We start from the raw sequence: 22,090 nt of genomic DNA, 5'->3' as shown, positions 1-22,090 counted from the left end.
TGGTAAAAAAAAAACAGTAATAGTGTTCAAATTTAAAAATAGAAACTTAAAGCCAACAAATTTAGCCCAGCCCATTAACTCATTGAACCCAGTCACTTAGAAACTAAGAAATTAGAAACCCAAGAATTGCCAACGAACAGGAACAGAGAGAAACTCTCCTCTCTCAAACTTTTGGCAGTCTCGGGTAACTCTCGGGTGACGGGTATTATCTCACACAATCACACTCTCGGTTCTTCTTCCTTGCTATTGGCCTCTTGCATGTATTTTCTTATTATTTTCTTCGGTTATTCACTTATTCGACTCTTGCAAACTCTTATTATTTTCATAAGGTAAAAAATTTAGTTCAATTATTCTCAATTAATTTATTAACTTATTATGATACTTGTTTAGTTGTTTAAATGTCTGTGCATTAGACATTAGTTTAGTTAAGACACCAATTTATTTAAATTATTTATATGAATTCGTTTATTTGTCTAGGATTTAGTGACACTAATAGAACTATTTTGTTTGAATTGGATTTTGTTTTTAGGTATTATAAATTTTAGATTATGTGGATGATGTGATAACGCCCAATAATAATTATTTTCTCTATATATTGTATATTGATAATTATTTAATATCTTAGGTTACAGTGTCGCATCATCAAGCGCCCAAAAAACCAGTAACTCTTCTATCGTTCTATAAGCGAAAAGATGATAAATCGGAAAGTGGCGAAACTTCAACATCTATTCTTAATACTTCAAAACTTGATGGGGATGAGCAACGTCCTACCAAAGTTCAAGTTGTCGAAATTGAAAGAGTTGAACATTCCTCTCGAGTCCAAAGAGTCGGAGTTGAATATTCTTCCAAAGCTCAAGAAGTTACACTTATAGAAGTTGATGTCACTTCTCCATTTGAACGTGATCCGGGTAAACGTATTGCTATATACGAATACCCGCTTAACAAACATGATGAAGTCCGAGTAGCTTATCTTAGAATGAGACTTTGTCGACCGGCTCATGAGAACAAAAAAGATTATCCATTGACTATGTTTGGAAAACAAGGACGTCGGGTTCAATGCTAATTGGTACAAACTATTTCCTTGGCTAGAGTACTCACTCCACAAGGATAGAGCATATTGTTTCTATTGTTTTCTCTTTGAAACCAATCCTCTGAAGCATCCGGTGTTTACCATTGATGGGTTTCAAAATTGGAGAAACAGTGGGAAGCAATGTCCTTTTTTGAAACATGAAGGTGGTCTTTGTTCTCCACATAGGTCGACAACATTGTATTGTGAGAATCTAATGAATCATTCTCGACATATAGATAGTGTTATCAATAGACTTTCGAATGAAGCGATTGCAAATAATCGGATTCTACTCTGAAATATTGTTCAATGTATTCGGATGCTTGCACTACAAGGGTTTCCTTTTAGAGGCCATGATGAGTCAAAGAAATCAAAGAATTGTGGAAGCTTCCTTGTAATGTTCGAGTTTTCAAAATTGTTGAACAAGAAAGTTGCTGAAATAGTAGGTAATTATTCGGGAAATATCTTGTATACTTCACATGGTATTCAAAAGACACTTTTGCATATATTTGCCGAAAATGTGAGAAAGAAAATACGTGGATGTTGGTGATGCAAAGTTTTGTATCATTGTGGATGAAGCACAAGATAATTCATGGAGAGAGCAAATGACAATTATTATAAGATTTGTTAATCGTGATGGTTTTGTTAGAAAGAGGTTTTTTGCTATTGTTGGTGTTGAAGACACTTGTGCATTAACTTTGAAAAAAGAGATTTCCAAAGTTCTTGCTAGTAATAATTTGCTTATTGGAAATATGAGAGGCCAAGGTTATGATGGTGCTAGTAATATGCGTGGTCAATGGAATGGATTACAAGCACTATTTCTTAAGGAGTGTCCTTATGCATATTATGTGCATTGTTTTGCACATCGACTACAACTTGCATTAGTTGCAGCTTCTAAAGATGTTTCCGATGTTTGGTTATTCTTTTCAAAGTTGGCATCCATTGTTAATATCCATGTTTCGCTTAAAAGGAAGAAAGAGTTAGAGAAAGCTTGAAAATAGGAAATTGAAAACTTGTTAGCAATTGGTGAGCTTAATAGTGGACGAGGTGCTAATCAAGTGTGTACATTGCAACAAGCTGGAGAAACTCGATGGAGTTCTCACTATGAATCTATTTGTAGCTTGATGGAGATGTATGATGCAATTTGTACCGTTCTTGAACTCATCATGAAGAATAGGTCTAGTAACACCATGCGTGCACTACGTCAAAATTGGAATACAATAGGACGGCTAGTAACCGTAGTATAGTAGTCGACGGTCCAAAAACCATTTTTGATGGTTTAAAGCAGTTTCAATCCTTTTAAATGGCTCAAAGCAGTCGATCCTTTTTTTACTAAAACTTTCCCTCAAATCCTTTTTTCCCTCTCTCCTCAGTCCCACCACCTTCTTCTACTACTTTAGAGGGAAACAAAAATTTTGATGAAATTGAAATGTTCGCGCGTGCTCTCTCCCTTTCTTCAGTAAAATGTTTAGTCTCTCTTTTAGAAATTATCTTCGAAGCCTCCTTTCTCTCTTCTCTTTTTTAGTGTCACGCAAAGATCAAGCTTAAACCTTGACTCTTCGATCTTGTTCCTCGTTTCAATCTCTCTCTCTCCCTTTGGGTTGGTAAACCTTGATTTTCTTGTGCTCGGTAATGTTTCAAGCTTAAATCTTTGTGTTTTTTATTTGATTTTTATGCTGATTTGCAAAGAATCAATATAGATTCTGAAAAATGGAGATGATCTGGTAAGAACAGATCCACTTTTCTAGCTATTTATGGGGATATTTTTTACATTTTATTTGTTACATGGGATTCTTATCGTGTGTATCCCCTTGAGGTGAATTGGTTTGAGGTATAGTATCTGAAATATATGTAAATATATATATTTTTGACCGATAGTCATGCCTGAATATTTGTTGGGATTTCTCTTCCAATTAATATCAAATAATCTACTACATTTTCTTTTTGCACTTAAATTGTTTGATGAAATTCTTCCATGACCATATGAACTGCAATTAGATTAAATGATCTTAGTACGCGCACCGGATTCATGTGCCCAAGAATCATAGCTAGGCAATGTTTAGATGTATGTTACCAAAGATTGGGGTTGTAGAGAAGCATTATATAGACTGATTTTGAATAGTTTCTCTACTATAAAGTTAGAAAAAAAATCTAATATCATGTAGTTCTAAGACACCATTTGCAATTTGGTCAAAAGTTTGTTTGTTTTTTCGCTGAGAGTCTAATGTTAGAAACTTAGGTAGATGGTTAAATTTGAGTTTTAAGAATGATTGCTATAACTTATAAGATGATATAAATGGTTGGTTATAAAGGGTGTCGCATACTGAGCATATGATACAAACTAGAATGAGAAATAGAGTCTAATACTATACATGCAAAATAGTAGCAATAGGATCTTAGAATGTTGGATCTGCATAATGCCATATGTGGTGCTCTCATCGTCAGTAGGTAGAGGCTAGTCAAAATATTATGGGCGTTATGTATCATGGGATACCAAACGGGTCTCGTGCAAGTAGAAAGGTTAACATGCAGGTTAGCAACACATTTCATTACTAAATGGGATTTTCTTTACCGTTGAATTTGTTTAAATATTAAGCATGTATGAAAGGGACAAGTAGGGGATGTTCTTGGTACAGGTAATGGACTGCATTCTCATTCATCTTGGGGTCTAGAATACAGTCCTTTAGTAGACTTTGATTTAGTCATCTTTCCGACTGAGATTAAGTTGTCTAGTGGACTGCTTTCTGTGCAGTTTTCTTGCTGCATTTCAGGCTGTCCATTAGCTGCATCGACACCATCTATTTGACTGAATTGTAGTGGTTTTTTGGATCGAGAATTTGGTCGTATGGTGTGCTAAATTTTTTGGTAGAAAGTAGATCAGAACGACATTTTTCTTTGACATTCTTATCTTTTATTTTTGTTCTTAGAACTTTTTGATTGGACTCTTACACTTTGCAGATTACTTAATGCTACATAAAATGGTAATCTTGTTGGTAATTTTGGAAATATAGATTTTGAGCATTAATGCATAAACAAGCATTTTATGGTCTTTTGTTCTCCCTTTAATTATTAAGTCTCCCCTTTTTTTTTGCGTTGGTAAAGGCTTTACACTCATTATAGCAGCAGTAATATTCACACCAAGAGAACATCTATTTAATTGAATGAGCACGCCATTGGTTTTTAGAGTTTCCTCGAGCAAGGGGTGTCTTGTTGGATGCCGATGATAAATTATTGTAAGATGTTGTGTAGTATGATGTTCATTTTCATTGGTCTTTTGGAACTTGTTGAATATTGACATTCTAAATTAAAGTAGTGGGTATTGTGCACTCTTTTGCAACTTGTTGAAATCTGTTTGTTGCATGTCTTGTTGACACATACTAGGTTATTTTTCTTCTCCTGTGTCTAATATAGCACTTGGTTCCTCATCTTAGGTGAAGCACTTCTTGTTATTGCTGGTATTATTCTCTATCTAGGTGACATGCTAGCTTATACACTTTTTAAGGTCAGTGGTTGCCTTTAAATGATCTGCTTTGTATTCTTTGTTTAGTTATACATTTGCTCATTTTATGTACTGCATTTGTTTTCCTTTTGATTTATTTTTGCCGTGTTTAGGTAGCCTATTAGTTTCATTCACACCTGTGACATCTTTGAACTTTTCAGGGGGATGACTTGGACTTTGCTTATGATAGCATTTCAGTCTGTTCAAGTAGGAAAGACAACCAGGATGCAGTTTTTGGGGATGGGGAAGGATTGAAAGATATTAATTAGGTGCCCCCTTCCATCTGTTTTTTTAACTCCTATTCTATGCTTTATTCTTTCACATTGATAAAATTTCTTATTAGATTCGGTTTCTTTTGATAAGCCACTGCATATATATATAGTTTATGACATCAAACATGATTTGGTTTCTTAGTATCTTTTATTACACTCAATGTGGCACACATTTCAAGAGTGTTATATGCCATAAAATTAGATTAGATTTTCTTGCTATCCGGACTCTTGATTGGTAAATTGGGTGATATCAGTAACTGAGTTTCAACACAATAAGGAATCCATACACCTCTTCACCACAGGTTTTTTAATGCTTAATTAGGTCAGGGTGCTTAGGTTCTGTAGGATTTCCTTGTAGGTCTTTTTGACCAACTTTTCTTTGATTTAATGAATGTCAAATCTCAACAATGAAATGTTCATTTCACCAAAAAAATAGGGATTTTAGCTTGCAGTATGCCTGTTGGTTTTTTAGTTTAGCAGATTTTTGCTTGACATATTTAACTCGTTGTCTATATTTTGTTATTCTCGTATCCCTAGTGGCCGATTCTTTCTGATCTTCAGGGATGTGACTCTTCAATACAAAGTCTTCTAGTATGGGCAGTACATCTCAGGTGATATTTTTGAGATCTATACTACTTAGCTTTTGTCATGCTTGGCTTAATATAACATGGGTTTTGCACTTTTAACATTGCATTAGTATCCTTTTGACACAAGCTTCTTCAATACCCTGAGTTCATTTTAGGACACTGATATGAGGGTTAGGAGGCATAGGTATACCGTTCCGTATGGGGTTTAGTCTGATTGGAATGTGTTTTCATCAAGTGCAACAGTGCATTCTGTTCGTACCGGTACTAATCCCTATTTCTTACTTTTGGTTACTGCTTTGTGTATGAATTTTAGCATCCTCATATCAATACATCATTCATTTGTAAAATTTGCTGCACGCTAGAGCATATGCTATTGTATTTGTTTCTCTACAAACATGTGATAGATAAAAATTGTCAAGTATAACCTTCATTTCCCGCATCCTTCTGATCAAGTGCTTGACCTGTCATGGGTACTTCTTTCTTTTCATAAATGCCGCTATATTTAATGAATATGTTTTGCACTATATCTACATGTTTGTTCCCAATTTGCATGAATTTTGCCCTGTCGGGTTTCACATCCTTTGTTATTTGGTCAATTTGTTTTATGTTTTTCATTGTTTTCCATTTTCTTGGTATATGTTGGTTTATTTTCATTGTGTTTTCTTAATGTAGCAAATGTGACCCCTACCAGTTCATGAAGAGTCATGTATGGGCCTTCCTCCATCTGCAAGTTGCATAGCGAAAGAAAAGTTTGTAATGAAAAAGGTGATTGCACTGGGACAAGTCCGTACTTATATGGCTCCATCTATTTACATATGCCTATAACGGCCGTATTGATGAGATACTTGATTACGATAAACAACTTTAGGATGGAGATGGATCGTTAGGAGATGCTGAGCTTGGTAAAGTCATCCCTTGGTCAAAGAGTTATGTACTTTTTCCTTGATGAAGGCCCTTAACTCTCCTGCCTTTAAAATGAAAGATTGTGCATTTATTTTCTTATGAGTTTTGAGACATCAAATATAGTCTTGTGTGTAAACAAGTTTAGATGTAGTATTTTGTCTAAGCATTTATATGTTTTGTGAGCATTAAAGGGTAAATATTTAAAGCTGCATTTATCTTGACTTTTGGATGTCAAGCTTTTGTAAACGTCAAATTATCTTTATATTTTGGTATTTTAATGGAAGTTTGGTGCAAAATGAAAATTAAGTTGTAAATGTGTGTTTTGTGTGCTTGTTACAGTAGGTCTTATATCTATGTGATTTGTGTGCTGGAAATTATTGCAGGTGAAAAAAAAAATGGCCTGAAGGACAGCCATGGGATGTAGTTTCATAAATTTTGAAGAAAGCGAAATAAAATAAGCAACAGCCAAAAATTGTCGAAAATTTTCAGTTAACCACGGCTTCAAGCAGTCGTATCATTTAAACTAAACTACGGCCATAAGCTATCGAATTATTTAAACCAAAACAACTGTTAGGAGCCGTCGTTAATGAAAACGACAACATTTTTAAGGACGGCTGTTGCGATAGTCTATTGCCGTCATTTTGGACCATTTACAACGGCCATTAGCCGTTGCAAATAGAGAATTCTGACATAGTGGTGGAGAAGCTAAGGGTTCTTATGTTGCTATGAGAGACTTTGAATTTGTCTTTATGTTTCATTTATTGCATAAAACTATGGGAATCACAAATGTACTATGTAAAGTCTTGCAAGTGAAGTCTCAAGACATTCTAAACGCCATGGGTTTAGTCTCAAGTACGAAGGAGCTTCTTCAAGAGTTTAGAGAAACAAGTTGGCATAGTTTCTTTGGGGATGTGATTTCTTTTTGCAAGAAGCATGACATTGATATTCCTAATATGAGCTCTCGTCATATGACGGGTACACGTCGTTCTTGCCAGCAGAATGATTGTATTACAGTTGAGCACTACTACCACGTTGATATATTTAATGCTGTAATAGATTACCAGTTGGTGGAGTTGAACAACAGATTCTCTAAGGAGGCAATTAAGCTTCTTTCTCTTAGTTCGGCTTTGGACCCGAAAGATGCTTTTAAGCACTTTCATATTGATGATATTTGCAAGCTCGCCGAAAAATATTATTGTGAAGACTTCACAAAGCATGAGATACTTATTTTGAGAAGTCAACTACAACATTATAAGCTTGCTGTGACTCGTCATCCTTGTTTTCAGAAATTGTGTATCATTTCTGAGTTATGTCGAGCTTTAGTTGAAATAAGAAAGTCAACTATTTATCATTTGATTGATAGATTGATTCGTCTTGTCTTGACTCTTCCTATATCCACAGCGACTGTTGAACGAGCCTTTTCAGCTATGAAACTTGTTAAAACACGACTCCGTAACAAGATGGATGACGAGTTTCTTGTGGATTGCATGGTTATATACATCGAAAGGGAGTTTGCTAACGAAGTTGATATAGAGTTAGTAATAGATAAATTTGATAAGAAACCTCGCAAGTCACGATGTCATGTTTTAACTTTTGGATGTCTTTTGTTATACTTGTCAAAATCTATTATGAGTATGTGTCTATGTGAAGACATTTGTTTTTGTTCATTTTGAATAGTATAATGAAGATGATTACTTTTTGGTATGATGTTTGTCGGAAATATGAAAGTGAAGATGATGCCTGTATAGTTTTTGGTGGGATATTGTTATAATTTTTATTTTTTTTTAGTTTAACTTAAGTACATCTCCCCCACTTAACATTCCCGCACATACAAAGAAAAGCAAAACCACTATTTTTTCTCTTCGCCTTCCTTGGCTGCAAAAAATGAAACAGTTGATGATAATGAGTAAAATGAACTTTCATGAATTCCAAAGTGTTTGGAATTTTATTCAAAAACGAACCACTATTATTATGCGAAGCAAGAAACTTCGTCTTCCTCAACTGTAGAAGCGGCATTGCATAACCATTCAATAGTTCCGAAAGCGGGAATGATTGAAAAAATCATCAACAAAATCACTAACCATTCTGCTTTCATTTTGAGCATCAACTATTTCCCAATCATGTCAGAAAATCATATCAATAAATGATAACTAGTACGATTAGTAAATATACCAAATGCCTTTGTTAGGCTTTATTTAAATACATTTACATTAAAACACTGAAACCTGTTTTGCTTACATTTGATATCCATGATGTGATATATGGTTTGGCAGAATTCAGGATAGCAGACATTCAAAATTCTAAATTAATAGGGGAGTGTGGCGAAAGTGCCTTTGGTATATTAAGTGTATTCGTAGATTAGTAGTAGCATAAACAAGTAACAAGAAATTGGGCTATAGAGCTGCTTCAAAAATAAAATTACTTTTAAAGACCCAGAAGTATTATTTTTGGGTTTTAATACCATTTTGGTTATTTTCATTGCTAAAAGTCGTTATTTTTTCAAATGTTTTAGAATTTGGGGATATGACTCGAGACCGCCAGTGAAACTTCTTTTTTTAAAAGAAATCGTCTTCTCTTTTTACCCTTTAACTGTTTTTCATAGGGGAAAAACAAAAAAAACTTAACATTTTAAAATGCAGATGCACCACGTTATAAACTTATACATTTTAAAATGCAGATGCACCATGTTATAAATTTATATATTTTAAAATGCAGATGCACCACGTTATAAACTTATACATTTTAAAATGCATACACACCACGCATTTTAAAATGCAGATACAAAATATATTTGATTATTTATTTTGTGGGTTTGATGAACTACTATTAAATGCAACGGGTTGGTTTAGGGTTTAATGTTTAGAAATTTAGGATATAGGGGTTAGGGTTTAGTGTCTTAAGGTTTAGGGTTTAGGCTTAGGGTCTAGTTTATAGGGGTTAGGATTTAGTGTCTTAAGGTTTAGGGTTTGGGCTTAGGGTCTAGTTTATAAAGATTTTGGGTTTAGTGTCTAGTGGTTTGGGGTTTAGACTTAACGACTAGTGTCAAAGACCTCCACAAAATATTGGAGGCATAATATTTTTAGTTTTTTCATTATATGCATTTTTAAATGTAAAGGCATGTGCTTATAAGTGAAATTTTTGTGTGATTCAAATTTTTGTTTTGCATCCCACTACGTTACTGGATAGATAGTCGTTATGCTTATTTCCAAGTGAAGATATTTTCGTCTATTCGTGGTAAAGTTGGGTAACATGTGGTCAATTCCATATTCTGGTCAAATTGGAGTATTAAATTCTAAAAAAAATCAAGAGGAGTTTTAAGACTACTAAAATGCAGATGCACCATGTTATAAATTTATATTTTTTAAAATGCAGATGCCCTTAATGGTATCAAAATCATCAACGTGTTGGATAAATGAGCTTGCTAATGTCCCTGCAGCACTTGGGAAGAAGATGGTTGCAGCCATGTACATTATAACTAGTTTTACAAAATCTCCCAATGCGTACATATCGCGTCTAATTAATGAGTTCTTTATTGCATCCACCACAACAGATTTCTGTGAGACTCCTTCCACCTCAAAATTCCTCAAATAGAAATCACTCTTTGGTGCTCTGTATGTGTTCCTTGGGAAAACTTGTACCATTTTTCCTTCTAGTGGTCGCCCAAACGTTAATGCAAATCTTTCTCCGATAGTTTCAAGAGTTTATCACCAATTCTAAAGGCCTATTCCTCATAAGAGTATGTTCCTATAATAGAGATTATGTTGCTTTTGGTCACGATAGAGTCCCTATCGAATCTTTTTTCGTAGAACAACATGAAGAAACTCCCAAAAGATGTACCTCTAAATAAGTACAAGTGGTGCTCATTGATTTTGTCCCGGATCCCATTGATTAAGTCGTATAGTCCCTTGAGATTGCATCGATATTCTCCAAATGAGCTACTTTCCGTATCTTCTTCAACTGGTTTTGGAATCTCTTTCTGAACTTTATGTTTTGGATCATCTTCAAAATCTGAGTAAGAGTTTTCCCCATCTGCACTGCTAAAATGAAATACAAAATGAATTTGCATTTTGAAATGTATGACCAATGAAGTGATTTTACATTTTTAAATGTTGCCAGAGATTTCACATTTCAAAAAGTTGGCATACGCATTCTTAAAACAAATTGAAACCTTTATTTACTAATTACAATGTAAGTAATGCTTATAAACAATTCAGTTCTTTTTTTTTTCACAATGACAGTTAGTGTTAACCAATCAAATAAAAGTTTTATAAGGAAAGTGAGTGAAACATCTACGTTTTTTAAAATGTTTTTGAAAATATGAATTCTGATTTTGGAAATAAATGAGAAATTAATGGAAGATGTTAATTGCTATACGTTGAATTCACTAATTAATAAATTTCTATATATGATAATATTAAAATTTTGTTAAAATTGGAAACAAATTTATTACATACCTTTGATCACGATTCACAATTGACGTCTTCTTCATTTTTGATCTCTAACAAAATTAATTTTCTCGAGAATTTAGTTCTTTAAATTGAGTAACTTTTCATATCTAAAAATTTTGATTCAGTTTCTTTTTTTGTGTGAAAATCAAATTTTTGTTTTGCATCCCACTACTGGGTAGTTAGTCGGTTCTGCTGGTTTATAAGTGAGGATATTTTCGTCTATTCATGGTAAAATTGGATAACAGGTGTCAGTTCTATATTATGGTCAAATTGGGGTATTAAATTCTAAAAAAGTTTAAGAAGAGCATTAGGACTACTAAATATTTATAACTAACTCCTCTAGACTAATTTTCTGAAACAAGTAAATACCGAGAAAGAAAAAAATAACTGTACAAACTATCGGACCCTTAGTTGTATCAAATTAAACTTTCTAACTCCAAAAATATCCAAATGCAGCAATAAACAAGAGTATACATCTTAGTTTACCTAGAACCGATAATAAAGACATTATGTCCAAAATAAAAGGGCAAACACCGGAACTGAACAATTAGTATAAATTATGCTTAATCGGTTATCAGTATTTCGAACATAATGTGAACATGAGAGTAAATTGTATTACAACAAACAGAGCAGATACCTGAACTGATGCTTAAGCCCCATGTAACAACTAAGTGCCTAACAATTATGATTCGAGGAAAGCTCTGATTAATCTCCTCTTCGGGAATCATAACAGGCCAAGTCTCATTATTATCACGAAACATTTGTTCAGTCTCTAAATACTGCCCCTTCGCCAAAATCAACTCCGTTAACAAATGTGACTTTGATTTCTGGTGGATGGTCATCGGTTCTTCTTCGCACTTGAAGTTGACAGGCTGGGTTGGATTCCTTGGCTTTTCTAGCATTGCATTGGGCTAAAAATTCCATGCACGCAGCAGTACGTGGGTCTAGTGCATTGAATTCAATTCTAACTTTTGATAAAAATTTCAACATTTTTTTTGTTACGCGGTGGGGTGTTGGGGCCTGGGGGTTGAAAAACACCTTGTTCTTAAACGTGATGTATGTGGAAATGAAATTGAAATAAACTACATATAGTCTTGGCACTCTTACTGGAGGGAGAAAAAAAAACGTACAGATACAAAATTTACAGATTTGGCATTTGATCCCAAACGGTTAGGGAGTCCTTTGTTAAGTTTTCATTTGCAAGCTTATGAGCCAGAGAGTTTCCTTCCCTATGATTATGGGAGATTCGTCCTAAAACTAATCTAGACATAATGGACTGTATCTCGAAGAACATTGGGGTAAACCTCCAAGGTGGATCAATGTCCAATTGTCCGCCACTTGACGACAAGTTCAGAATGCCCTACAATCCACACTGGGCTGGAAGGAAGGGTGGGAGAGTAACTTCAATCCATTCCAAAGAGCCAGAACTTCTGAATCTACTGATGGCACTTCTCCAGCGGATCCAGCATAAGGCTTAATGACAGGTCCATCACTATTTGAAATTGTACCACCAAAACCAGCAACTCGTCTGCTTCCCATACAAACCTCTTTACTACTTCCAATGAAGTTGAGCTTGAACCATCCTGAGGAAGGTAGATGCCACGAATCTGATGTTCCACCAACATGATTAACCTAAACCAAAAATAAAATAGAGTAAGCCAAATTTTACCTAAACCTACTTCTAACCCTGTGAATAAGGTAACAATCCAATTTTTACTATTTTTTTTTATACAAATAATGGCAAAACTCTAACCTCATTAAGATCTAAATGGCTTGTTTGAGAACGTTGGAGGCTTGAAGATCCAACTGTCACATCCTGTCAAATTAATTAAAATGCACTGAATTATACATACCTAACAGAGCATGCCTCCTGCAACAATTACATTAATAAAAAATAACATACCATGTTCTTACCACATGCCCACCTGATTAAGATCAAAATTTTTTGGTTCAGAAGCCTTGATGCATGGAAGGCCAGCAAAAGGTTCCTGTAAATGACGCAAAATCACTCTTTGCAAAATTATTCACTTATACTCACACCAAACAGAACACAAAGATTGTTCAATAAAACTAACCCCAAAAGCTGCAGTTTCAGATGAGTGATACTGGTCGTTCAGATCACCTGAGGGACCAGGAGGACAGCATATACACAAATGTCTGCGGACATGTTCATACAGTAGGAAGTTTTTTAAACCATGTCAAGTAAACTCACAAGTTAATCAGTGTATAGAACAAGAACAATTAGATCAACTTACAATAGTCTATGACTTTGAATCTCTTGACCACCCACGTCTCCCACATGGCAAGGATCATGCGGTTCTGCGGTCAAACCAAATTAACATTCATCCACTGGGAAAAATAGATCTATGAATAGTAATATAAAGATTTGCATTTTATGAAGATTATCATCAGATGTATATGAAAAGATACCTGGCGGCTATTGAGGTTTCTTCATTGTATCCTGATTCAATTGAACCCGACTTCGGGGGAGAGCTACCTGGGGCACAAGCACTTCATATATGGGAAATTGGGCAACAAAAAGGTTCAAGGTGAAGTGAGGTTTTCATGCAACTCTAGCAAAGTAGTCAACCCTTAAAATTCACTTATACACTGTTGGATTTGTAAAATGACAACACAAAAACCATGTTACTGGAATGGGATGGATATTAAAACCTTAGACTGGGATACTCCATGATGAAGATTGTTACCTGCTTCCATCGCAAGAATCCAATAGTCGCTGTCTTCCTCGTTACCCTTGGGAAGTCGCATGGCAAAAAGATGCTCAAGTCATACTTCTCAAGGTCTTTTAAAGGCTCTACCTCTAAGCCCAATACACGTTACAGAACACAAAATAAGTTGGAGCAATGCGATATCAGTGCTGATGACAGATTTTAGTGAAAGTAGAGGCATCAAATATTCAATTTGGTTTAAGAGCATTCAACAAACCTACCAGAAAGGAATAATTTAGATTATAGAGTAGCAGATTTCTTAACAAATCAAAGACAGCTAATTAGTGTATGATGATGGTGAATGTTATCAATTTAAGTAAGCTGTGCAAAGGAGTAAAGGGAAGTACCTGAAGAAGAGTGAATAAGATGACCAGGATGAGAGAGCGGACGTTGAGGCCTTTCTTCATTGTATCTGAATGAGATTGACGATGATTCTGGGAATATGAGCTATCTTGTGTCAGTCCTCTCCTGTATCCTTTGGACATTGAGATTTCAAGGCATGACACCAACTTACCCTCAGTTCTCATAGTGCGGGGAGGAACTGGATCCATTCTGGCAAGCAAGGCAAATCTGGAAATCACAGATTTGAAGAACTTGAAGGGAAGTGAAGTTTTGCAGCCATTCCGGCAAAGTTATGAAAGCTATTATAGTTAGAAACTTTAAGGCAGTAAGGCGTCGCATTTCTTCTGGCAGTGACAGGTTTGAGGACATATAAAGCAAAAGTGATGTAAGTAATGGGAGGTTGCCCAACCCATTCGGCCAGCTCATCAAACTTCTACAATTATGGATCTCCAACCTTTCTAGTGTGGTGGGAAACGAGATTCTTTCTGGGAAAGCTTGCAACAGACCTTGACAATTCTTGATGACAAATTTCTTCAAGGCTGTGACAAACTGTAGCCCTGCAGTTATTGATGCCAGAATAGGGATGCTTTCAATCATGAGGGTAAGAAGTGAAGTAAGACCATCCATATTGTCCTCCGAAATATGCAACTTTTTACAGCCTGCAAGAACCAGGTTTTGAAGTGCTGTTGGTTAAAGTAGATTAGTCTGGTAGAATGTACACCGATGTTACACTCTCTCAGGCCCATTTCGAAATTTAACCAACTAATGTGTGATTGCCAAGAATAATGACAACCATGATGACATACGCATTCCAGAGTTCGGACCTCCTTGTAGCTGTGTTACATAGGCAACTGAAACCATGTACACCAACATTCACACTCAAAACTTGAAACAATATCATCAGGAAGAAATATGTCTCTATGCTTCAGCTCAAACCTGTAACCATTTTCAGAGGGACGGTATATTAGAAATAGGAGGGGTTCTGAAATAGGAACACAGAGGATACATGTTTAGCCACTCTAGAACGAAGCTAATTACCTTTTCGATCTTCAGAATGTAATAACCTTTGTTCTAATTTCCATCATACAATGCATAGGAAGCACAAACTTGGAATATAATTTAGAGATATTGCACGCTTCTTTTAGAAAATTGATTAAATGGTAATATTTCCATATTACAAAATGACAGAACTGTCTCAAAGTGATATCATCCTTCAGACTGTCAGATTGAATTTCTTTGATGCCTCACACAGCCAAGTTAGGTCCCACTCGTGCAACCTATCACAGGAAAATAGAATAGAAATAAAAAGTTTGCTTTTTCGTAACCCAAATGATGAGGATACAACAATTACTGGTGATGGTTTTAAAAAAAAAGATGGGCCAGTTCCCGTACTGAAATTCAAAGATAATAACCACTTATAACATAGTACTCTGGATTAAAGATTGTTACCAGCTCTAAAATCTCAAAAATTGCAATAGTAACTGTCATCTTCAGCGTTACAGATACTGAAATAGCAAAATATGCTCCAGACATACTTCTGATGATCTTTCAATTGCTCTAACCAAAAGTGAGGCACTCTTGTAATTTGTGTGAATGACCTTTTTATTGCATCCATAAAACACATTACAGGACTATGACTAACTGGAACAAGTTGAGGATATACGACGGACCAAATGAACTAAGAGCCTCCACTAATCAATCCATAAAACATCGAACAACCTACCAGAAAAGAATAAAATAGAAATCAGAATATATTATATTCAAGGAAAAATGACGGAGCAACAAACATTTTGTATTCAGATAACGTCATATTAGAAAAGTTCACTTGGGGAGGAGGGAGAGAAAGCAAGGTCAATTTGTAGTGTCGGGAAGAGGATTAAAAGTAACTTCAAGTGGATTGTGAAAAAGATTGGTATAACACCCTGAAGAAGAAAAATGAGTTCACAAGGATGACACAGGCACACTTGGTGGCGGCAATTCATTGTGTGCTTATTCAATCGAACTCAATTCTAGGATCCGAGATATCTGGTGCCACTCCTCTCCTGTGTCTTTGAGCCATAGATATGTCAAGCAAACAAACAGATATAAAAATAGTTCGTTCAGAGGGGAGAATCACTGCATTCTTTTCTAGCAAGCGACACATCTAGGAAACCAAAAACTTGTAGCAAAGTAAAGTTTACTAGCGAGTCAGGCAAAGTAGATTAACCCTTCAAGCCTCTTATGGATAGACTCTGCAAGGGTGCAAGATGTTGCACTTCTTCTGGAGGAAAAGGCAGGCTCGAGGAAGAAGAAACACTTAGACCTTGAGTCATAAGAGGTCTCCCACAACATTTGGTGTACTCGTTGAACCCTCCCAATCCCCAATAACGAATTATCATACATCATAGTGTGGTGGGGTTTGACATCTTGTAATGGAAAACATGAGGATAAGGACAGCACAACAGATATTATCAATTTAAGTTGGTTGTGGAAGGAAGCGGAGTGACATACCTGAAGAAGAGTGATTATGCTGACGATGCATTGAAGATTTTTTTTTATTGTATCCGAATGTGATTGACCTTGATTTCTGGTATGTGAGCTATCTTGTGCCAGTCCTCTCCTGTATCTTTTTGACATCGAGTTGTCAAGGCATCACAGAGATTTATCCACAGTACTCGTAGTGCAGTGAGGCAATGGATCCAATCTGGCACGCACAGCAAATTTGGAAAATAATAGATTTCCAAGACACGAAGGGAAGTGAAGCTTTTCAGCCATTCCGGCAAAGTCTTCAAACCGTCGCAGCCTCCGATTATTAGAAGTTTTAAAGCAGTAAGGTGTCGCATTTCTTCTGGCAGAGACTGCAAGTTTCTGGAACAAGAAATCCAAAGATCCACAAGTGATGTGAGGTTTCCCAACCCATTCGGCCAGCTCATCAAACTTTGACAATTACCAATCCACAATTTCTCTAGTGTGGTGGGCAACGAGATTCCTTCTGGGAAAGCATGTAACAAACTCTCACAATTAATGATGCTAAATTCCTTTAATGCGGTGGCATTCTGTAGTCCCTTGGGTATTGATACCAAATTAGGGATCTCTTCAATCTCGAGAGTACGAAGTGAAGTGAGACCATCCATGTCGTCCTCCAGAATATGCATCTTTTCACAACGGGCAAGATGCAGCTTTTGAAGTGCAGTGAGGTACCTCATACCAGACAAAGAAGCCAAGCTTTCACAATCTGAAATCTTCAGAGACACAAGGGAGGTTAAACCCCCTAAACCTTGTTCTGGCAAACTTGCCATTCTGGGGCAAAATTTAATATTCAAAGTTTCAAGAGAAGCCAAGTTCTGTAACCCATCTTCCGACAAAGACAAAAGGTCATCGCAGGAAGAAATATCCAAATGTTTCAGATTGGCAAGAGAAGAAGAATTGGGTAAGGAGGAGGTTGGTGCGTTCTTTTCTGGATTCACTTTGAGCAATGACAGCATCAGCTTCTCACTACATTTCTCTATTTTCAATACTTCAAGTGATGGAAGAATTGGCATTGTACTTAATTTGGGGCAATTGCGAACAAACAACAGAACAACGCTATGAAGGGACACTTCTTCTTCTTCTTCTTTTACCCAACTCTCGAGGTTAGGGTTAGCAAAAAGGAGAATTCTTTTCAGTGATGGGAACCATTCTCTTTGTCTTCTCACCACACTACCACCTTCAATGAACTGGAGAGCATCCAATTCCTCCAGATATACATCCTTAAGAGATGGGAGTTGACCAAGTGCTGGGAGATTTTGACAATTTCTACATTGTTTGAGACTAATCATGACTAAATTTGGGAGCAATGGATCCATCATCCACCGTGGGAACCTGTTATCTCTGTAACCTTTTATGCCCAACACTTTAAGATTTCGATGTGGCTCGAGGTTTCCCAGCACATCAAAATCAATTTTCACTCTAACACTTTAAGATTTCGATGTGGCTCGAGGTTTCCCAGCACATCAAAATCAATTTTCACTCTGTTAACGCCTTCGTCATTCCATACTAAATGTAACCTTTCAAGGTTGGGCTTACCCTTTAGATTCGCTTCCACGCAATCTCTAACACTGCTCACATTTTCAAGATTGAAAATCCTCAACAGGCCTTTGAGATGTATTAGTCCATTCAACTCATTCAATTTGCATCCAATCCCCTTCCCCACAAAAAAATCTTCTAACGTCCGAATAGAAGTTAAATGACTAAGGCCAGATGGCATGTATGTTAACACAGTGTCGTTATGGGTATAAATGTGCTTGAGTTTTTGCAATTTCCAGATTTCTCCAGGCAACAGTGTAATTTTACTACATAAAAGAATCAAGGTTTCTAAACTTTGCAGCTTAGTAATAGAGTTGGGGACAGTGGTAACAGAGTCAGATTTAATCTGAAGGTATCTTAGGTGCTTCAACTTACCAATGGAACTTGGAACTTCTCCAGTTTCTACCAGCAAACGCAGCACACGTAAGCATTTAAAGCTTGAGAGAATATCCTCAGTGAGAGATAATTTCGAGTTAAAAAAAAGAAGTGTCCGTAAGTTTGTATGTTTACGCAAGGATTCTCGGAACTCAACTAGCAAATCTTCTCCCACGCAGTGCAGATGCCGTACTCCATTAGGGATGTCTCCTTTAGTTTCCTTTCCCGCAATGAAGTACTCTGTTCCTGTAACAGATTGTGCAAGGTCATGAACAAGGTCATGCATTTTCAAAGTCTGAATCTCCCCGAAGTAATCTAGTTCTGCTTCTTGAAAGAACGATCTCCACATCAAATCTTTGACATACACATTACCTATATCTTCTAAGATTTGATTTTCTCCCAACGTGTGAACAAACCCTTGTGCCACCCATAATAGGATCAGATCTGGCTTGTAAATTACCCAACCTTTAGGATATATAGCACAATAGGAAAAGCATTGCCTCAAATAGAATGGCAAATGATTATAGCTTATTCTCAATGCAGGCAAAATCCCAACTTCTTCTAGAGGCAATCTCCAAAGATCACTATCTTTGATACTCGTCCACTCATGTTCCTCAGTCTTAAACCGCATTAAGCTTCCAAGGGCTTTAGCTGCTAGAGGCACTCCCCCACACTTTCTCACAATTTCCTTTCCAATTTCCACAAGGTTTGGCTTTTCTTGCTTTTGATCTGAACCAAATGCCCTTTGCTTGAACAAATCCCAACAATCATCTTCCGACAACCTTAACAGTTTATATTGTGAAACGGATCCCATTATAACTGCAACCTTTTCGCTTCTAGTGGTTACAATTATTTTGCTTCCCATTGCACCTCCTAATAACAAATCTTTCAAGTTATTCCATTTCTCACCGTTTTCATTCCACACATCGTCCAGAACTAGTAAAAATCTCTTCCCTTTAAGTTGTTCCCGAAGACGAGATTGTAACTGGTCCATCTCCAAATTAGGACATTCACTGTTGGTGGCAGATTTTATCGTCTTTTCTGTAATTTTCTTAACATCAAAATCCTCCCCGACACACACCCACAATTTTAAATTAAAAGTACGGTCTACTCTCTCATCTTTGTAAACCAATTGAGCAAGTGTCGTTTTCCCCAGGCCAGCCATACCATAAATGGGAATGATCGAGAGGTTGCCTTCCCCGCTCAAGTCCAACAATAGTTTTACAATCTCCTCTTTCTCGACATCTCTTCCAAAAACTTTTGATTCGTCTACATGAGAATGCGTGCTTTCCCTCTCTGCATTACGCACTCTAGTTTCTTCAACTCTCGTATCCAAGTGAAAGGACCTATCAGCTTGAATCTCAGTTAAGCTTTCCCTAATATCTCTAATTTTACGAGAAATTTTAAAACGATATGCAATAGGATTTGAAGAGAAGAAGAAGTAACGAACAATATTGACGACGCTATCCTGCATAACCAGTCTTTTCCGCAAAGCTTCAATGGCAAAGTCATCAATAATGTCATCCGCTTCATAAACGGCATCCTTGATCCTTCGAAGCCATTCTCTCACCTGAGGCTGGCGGACTTCAAGCTCCTTAGCGTGCAAGAGTACAGCTTTGTGTTGGAATCTCTAAGTGTATTTCGAAATACTTGTGAGTGTGTGCAAAGTGGAGGAGATGAACCATATGTGTTCTCCACTTTTTAGTGCATAGTAGATAGTCCCACATCAAGTTATCCACCACATCGGGTAGGGTTCGGGCTTGGGCTTGGGCTTCTTGTTGTGGGTAGTGGTTTGACCAATAGCCTAAACTTGTTTTGCCTTTTTCTTAAGCGGCAAGTTTAGGTGTTTCTATTAGGAGTTGGTCTCTTTCTCCTAACCTCCTAAATAAATAGGACTGTGAGTCCATAGAAAAATAGACTTGATCGAAACTTCAACTCGGAGAAAGCGAAAACTCAAACCCGGTTCTTTTCTTCTTCTTTCTCTTCTTCTCTTTCGGCCCGAGAGAGAGAGTTATATTCTTTGTTTCTAGAGGGTAGTCCGTTCTAGTGCAAAGTCAGTCAGCCGTTAACCATTGAATCTGTGAGGAAGACGCCCTCGCTTGTTGCCTTTTCGCACCATTGGAAGGCGAAATCTTTCCTTAAGGGCGACTAATCCGCGCCTTGGTTATTCCGCCATTCTTTGTCCTTGTTTATTCATTACTACTATTCATACGTTCTACTTTAGTTGCTATGTTCATACAACTATTCTAACAATCTTAAGGAAAGAGTTTTGTAGTAGAACAAAGGAGAGTGCTTTAATCGACAATCAAAAGATAAGTCTTTTACTTTGAGTTATTGTTTGTGTTATTGGGTTATGACTTTAGAAATTTTCTAATAATTTTAGTTTTTGATAGGAAACCAATTAAAGATTGAATATTTATTGATCTTTTGTGGTTTATCAAACCCTATATGGTTGTAGACTTTTCTCCTACGTTTGTGGGAGTCAAATATGAGATTTCTATCAAGAAAAAACGTCAAAGTTCGTCTTTTTGACAGCTTGCGTCACTTCGTTACGAAATCCAACTGCTATAACTTTCAGCTCAGAGCTCTGTTTTGCAATCCGCTTCTTGTGTTGGATAGCTGATTCAAAGAGCTTTCCAGTGGTATAAGGCTTGATACCCAATTCGTCCTGAGCTGGTTCAGAATTACAGTTCTTTTGAACTGTTTTTTCTAGAAGGAGGAAAATATGGTAATCCGATTTTTCAATCGGTTAGGTATCGTATTCTTTCACTCATTGCAATTCTTTTGGTTTGATTATATGGTGATATTCTTGCCTTGAGTTGCATGCTAGCTTTTCTTAGGAGGAAAATCCCTAAGCTTAAACTTCTTTAATAACCTAGTCAACAAATTATACGTGTTTATCACTAAGATATTAATTGGTTTGACTAGAAGTAGTTTGATATTATTTTCTTTGTACATATGTAGATGTATGTAGATGGTCTAAGAGTGACCTTAAGATAGCTAATATCAACCACTCTCAAATCTTGGATAGTAATTATAATGTATTCAATGCATAAATTGCTTACCTTTATTGAGTGAACGTGTTGTTAGACGATGGGTATAATTGTACTGTTGTGAAAATACATGTTAGATGAAGTAACTTGTAGCATATATCCAATATAGCATATGTTAAAGTTGTGTAGCATGCTAGTTTTGGATATTAATAATCGTGGATGGATTTACTTTAAACTTGATAATAGTTTATTGGTAAACTTTTCTAGTTGAAGACATTAATGGGTTGAGCCATTAGATGTTGTGGTAGTACTTGAGGTCTTGTTAATAGGGTATTCTATCTTGCTTGAGCTCATGTAAAAAGAGGAGGTGAAGTCCTCAATTGTTTTGCATTTTCAGTGGCTAGATTTGCTTAAATATCGTATACTTTTTGTTGTGAGGGGTACAGTTAAAGTTTACTTTTCCTGAACCTATGATATGATATTTACCATGTTTGGCATGAATGCATTATTTAACATTGACATGAAGTTTAACCATGTCATATATTCTTAAGTAATGAGTATCGTTGTCTCTGAGGAGGAAACAATATGGGAAACAATCATATCCTCCTAAACCTAATTTAGTCAAGGAGATGTAAGGTTATGGATTGTCTTCTTAGACAATATCCTCCGATGACTATTTTAGACAAAGAGATGTAACGCTTGTGGATTGTCTTATTAGGCATTATCCTCCTATGACTATGGATAAATAGCTAAGGTGATGTACAAGTGCGTGGATTGTCTCCCTATGATAGTTGGAATGTTGAATGATGAAAAGAAGGATGATAATGATATT

The 22,090-nt window shown here is 36.2% G+C and overlaps 3 protein-coding genes, 1 long non-coding RNA gene and 2 pseudogenes across 12 annotated transcripts in view; 2 read left to right on the top strand and 4 right to left on the bottom strand.

Annotated features, from left to right (window-relative positions):
- Nucleotides 1–1,770: 1,770 nt before the first annotated feature.
- LOC147501348 (uncharacterized) lies at nucleotides 1,771–9,918 on the top strand (annotated as a pseudogene).
- LOC147501349 (uncharacterized) lies at nucleotides 2,380–6,641 on the top strand. Its single transcript, XR_015219808.1, has 5 exons — nucleotides 2,380–2,695; nucleotides 4,498–4,568; nucleotides 4,727–4,834; nucleotides 5,375–5,448; nucleotides 6,097–6,641. It is a non-coding gene; the product is annotated as an uncharacterized LOC147501349 (long non-coding RNA).
- Nucleotides 9,919–11,847: 1,929 nt separating the features above from the next.
- On the bottom strand, nucleotides 11,848–14,024 carry LOC147501347 (uncharacterized). Of its 8 annotated transcripts, none has more exons than XR_015221356.1 (8): nucleotides 13,852–14,024; nucleotides 13,484–13,596; nucleotides 13,206–13,286; nucleotides 13,031–13,124; nucleotides 12,851–12,932; nucleotides 12,701–12,763; nucleotides 12,529–12,591; nucleotides 11,848–12,407 (listed from the first exon to the last, which is right to left on the bottom strand). XR_015221356.1 is itself a non-coding variant. In XM_086606376.1 (8 exons), exons 6-8 carry the CDS (start codon nucleotides 12,679–12,681, stop codon nucleotides 12,126–12,128), a joined length of 348 nt encoding a protein of 115 aa, XP_086462502.1. In that variant the 5' UTR covers nucleotides 12,682–12,763; nucleotides 12,851–12,932; nucleotides 13,031–13,094; nucleotides 13,206–13,272; nucleotides 13,484–13,596; nucleotides 13,852–14,024; the 3' UTR covers nucleotides 11,848–12,125. The 8 variants fall into 8 exon arrangements, 1 of the variants encoding a protein (XP_086462502.1); XR_015221354.1 differs by having other exon boundaries at nucleotides 13,031–13,094; XR_015221355.1 differs by having other exon boundaries at nucleotides 13,206–13,272.
- Nucleotides 14,025–14,471: 447 nt separating this feature from the next.
- Nucleotides 14,472–22,090, bottom strand: part of LOC147501344 (protein FAR1-RELATED SEQUENCE 5-like) — a 56,543-nt gene continuing 48,924 nt past the window's right edge. The window contains exons 2-3 of the transcript XR_015221349.1: nucleotides 14,885–15,123; nucleotides 14,472–14,782 (exon numbers count right to left, since the gene is read on the bottom strand). The gene's annotated coding sequence lies outside the window, so the exon portion shown is untranslated. The remainder of the gene's footprint in view (nucleotides 14,783–14,884; nucleotides 15,124–22,090) is intronic.
- LOC147501346 (uncharacterized) lies at nucleotides 15,302–17,769 on the bottom strand. The gene is made up of 2 exons (XM_086606370.1): nucleotides 16,337–17,769; nucleotides 15,302–15,565 (listed from the first exon to the last, which is right to left on the bottom strand). The coding sequence occupies exon 1, from the start codon at nucleotides 17,671–17,673 to the stop codon at nucleotides 16,381–16,383; it is 1,293 nt and encodes a 430-aa protein (XP_086462496.1). The 5' UTR covers nucleotides 17,674–17,769; the 3' UTR covers nucleotides 15,302–15,565; nucleotides 16,337–16,380.
- LOC147501345 (putative disease resistance protein RGA3 pseudogene) lies at nucleotides 17,769–19,878 on the bottom strand (annotated as a pseudogene). Its single transcript, XR_015220866.1, has one exon. The product of XR_015220866.1 is annotated as a putative disease resistance protein RGA3 pseudogene (transcript).

This window comes from Coptis chinensis, chromosome 4 (genome assembly GCF_015680905.1).
Source record: "Coptis chinensis isolate HL-2020 chromosome 4, ASM1568090v1, whole genome shotgun sequence".
NCBI lineage: Eukaryota > Viridiplantae > Streptophyta > Magnoliopsida > Ranunculales > Ranunculaceae > Coptis > Coptis chinensis.
The sequence above is the reverse complement of the archived record's forward strand: the minus strand, read 5'-3'. Positions and strand labels throughout refer to the sequence as shown.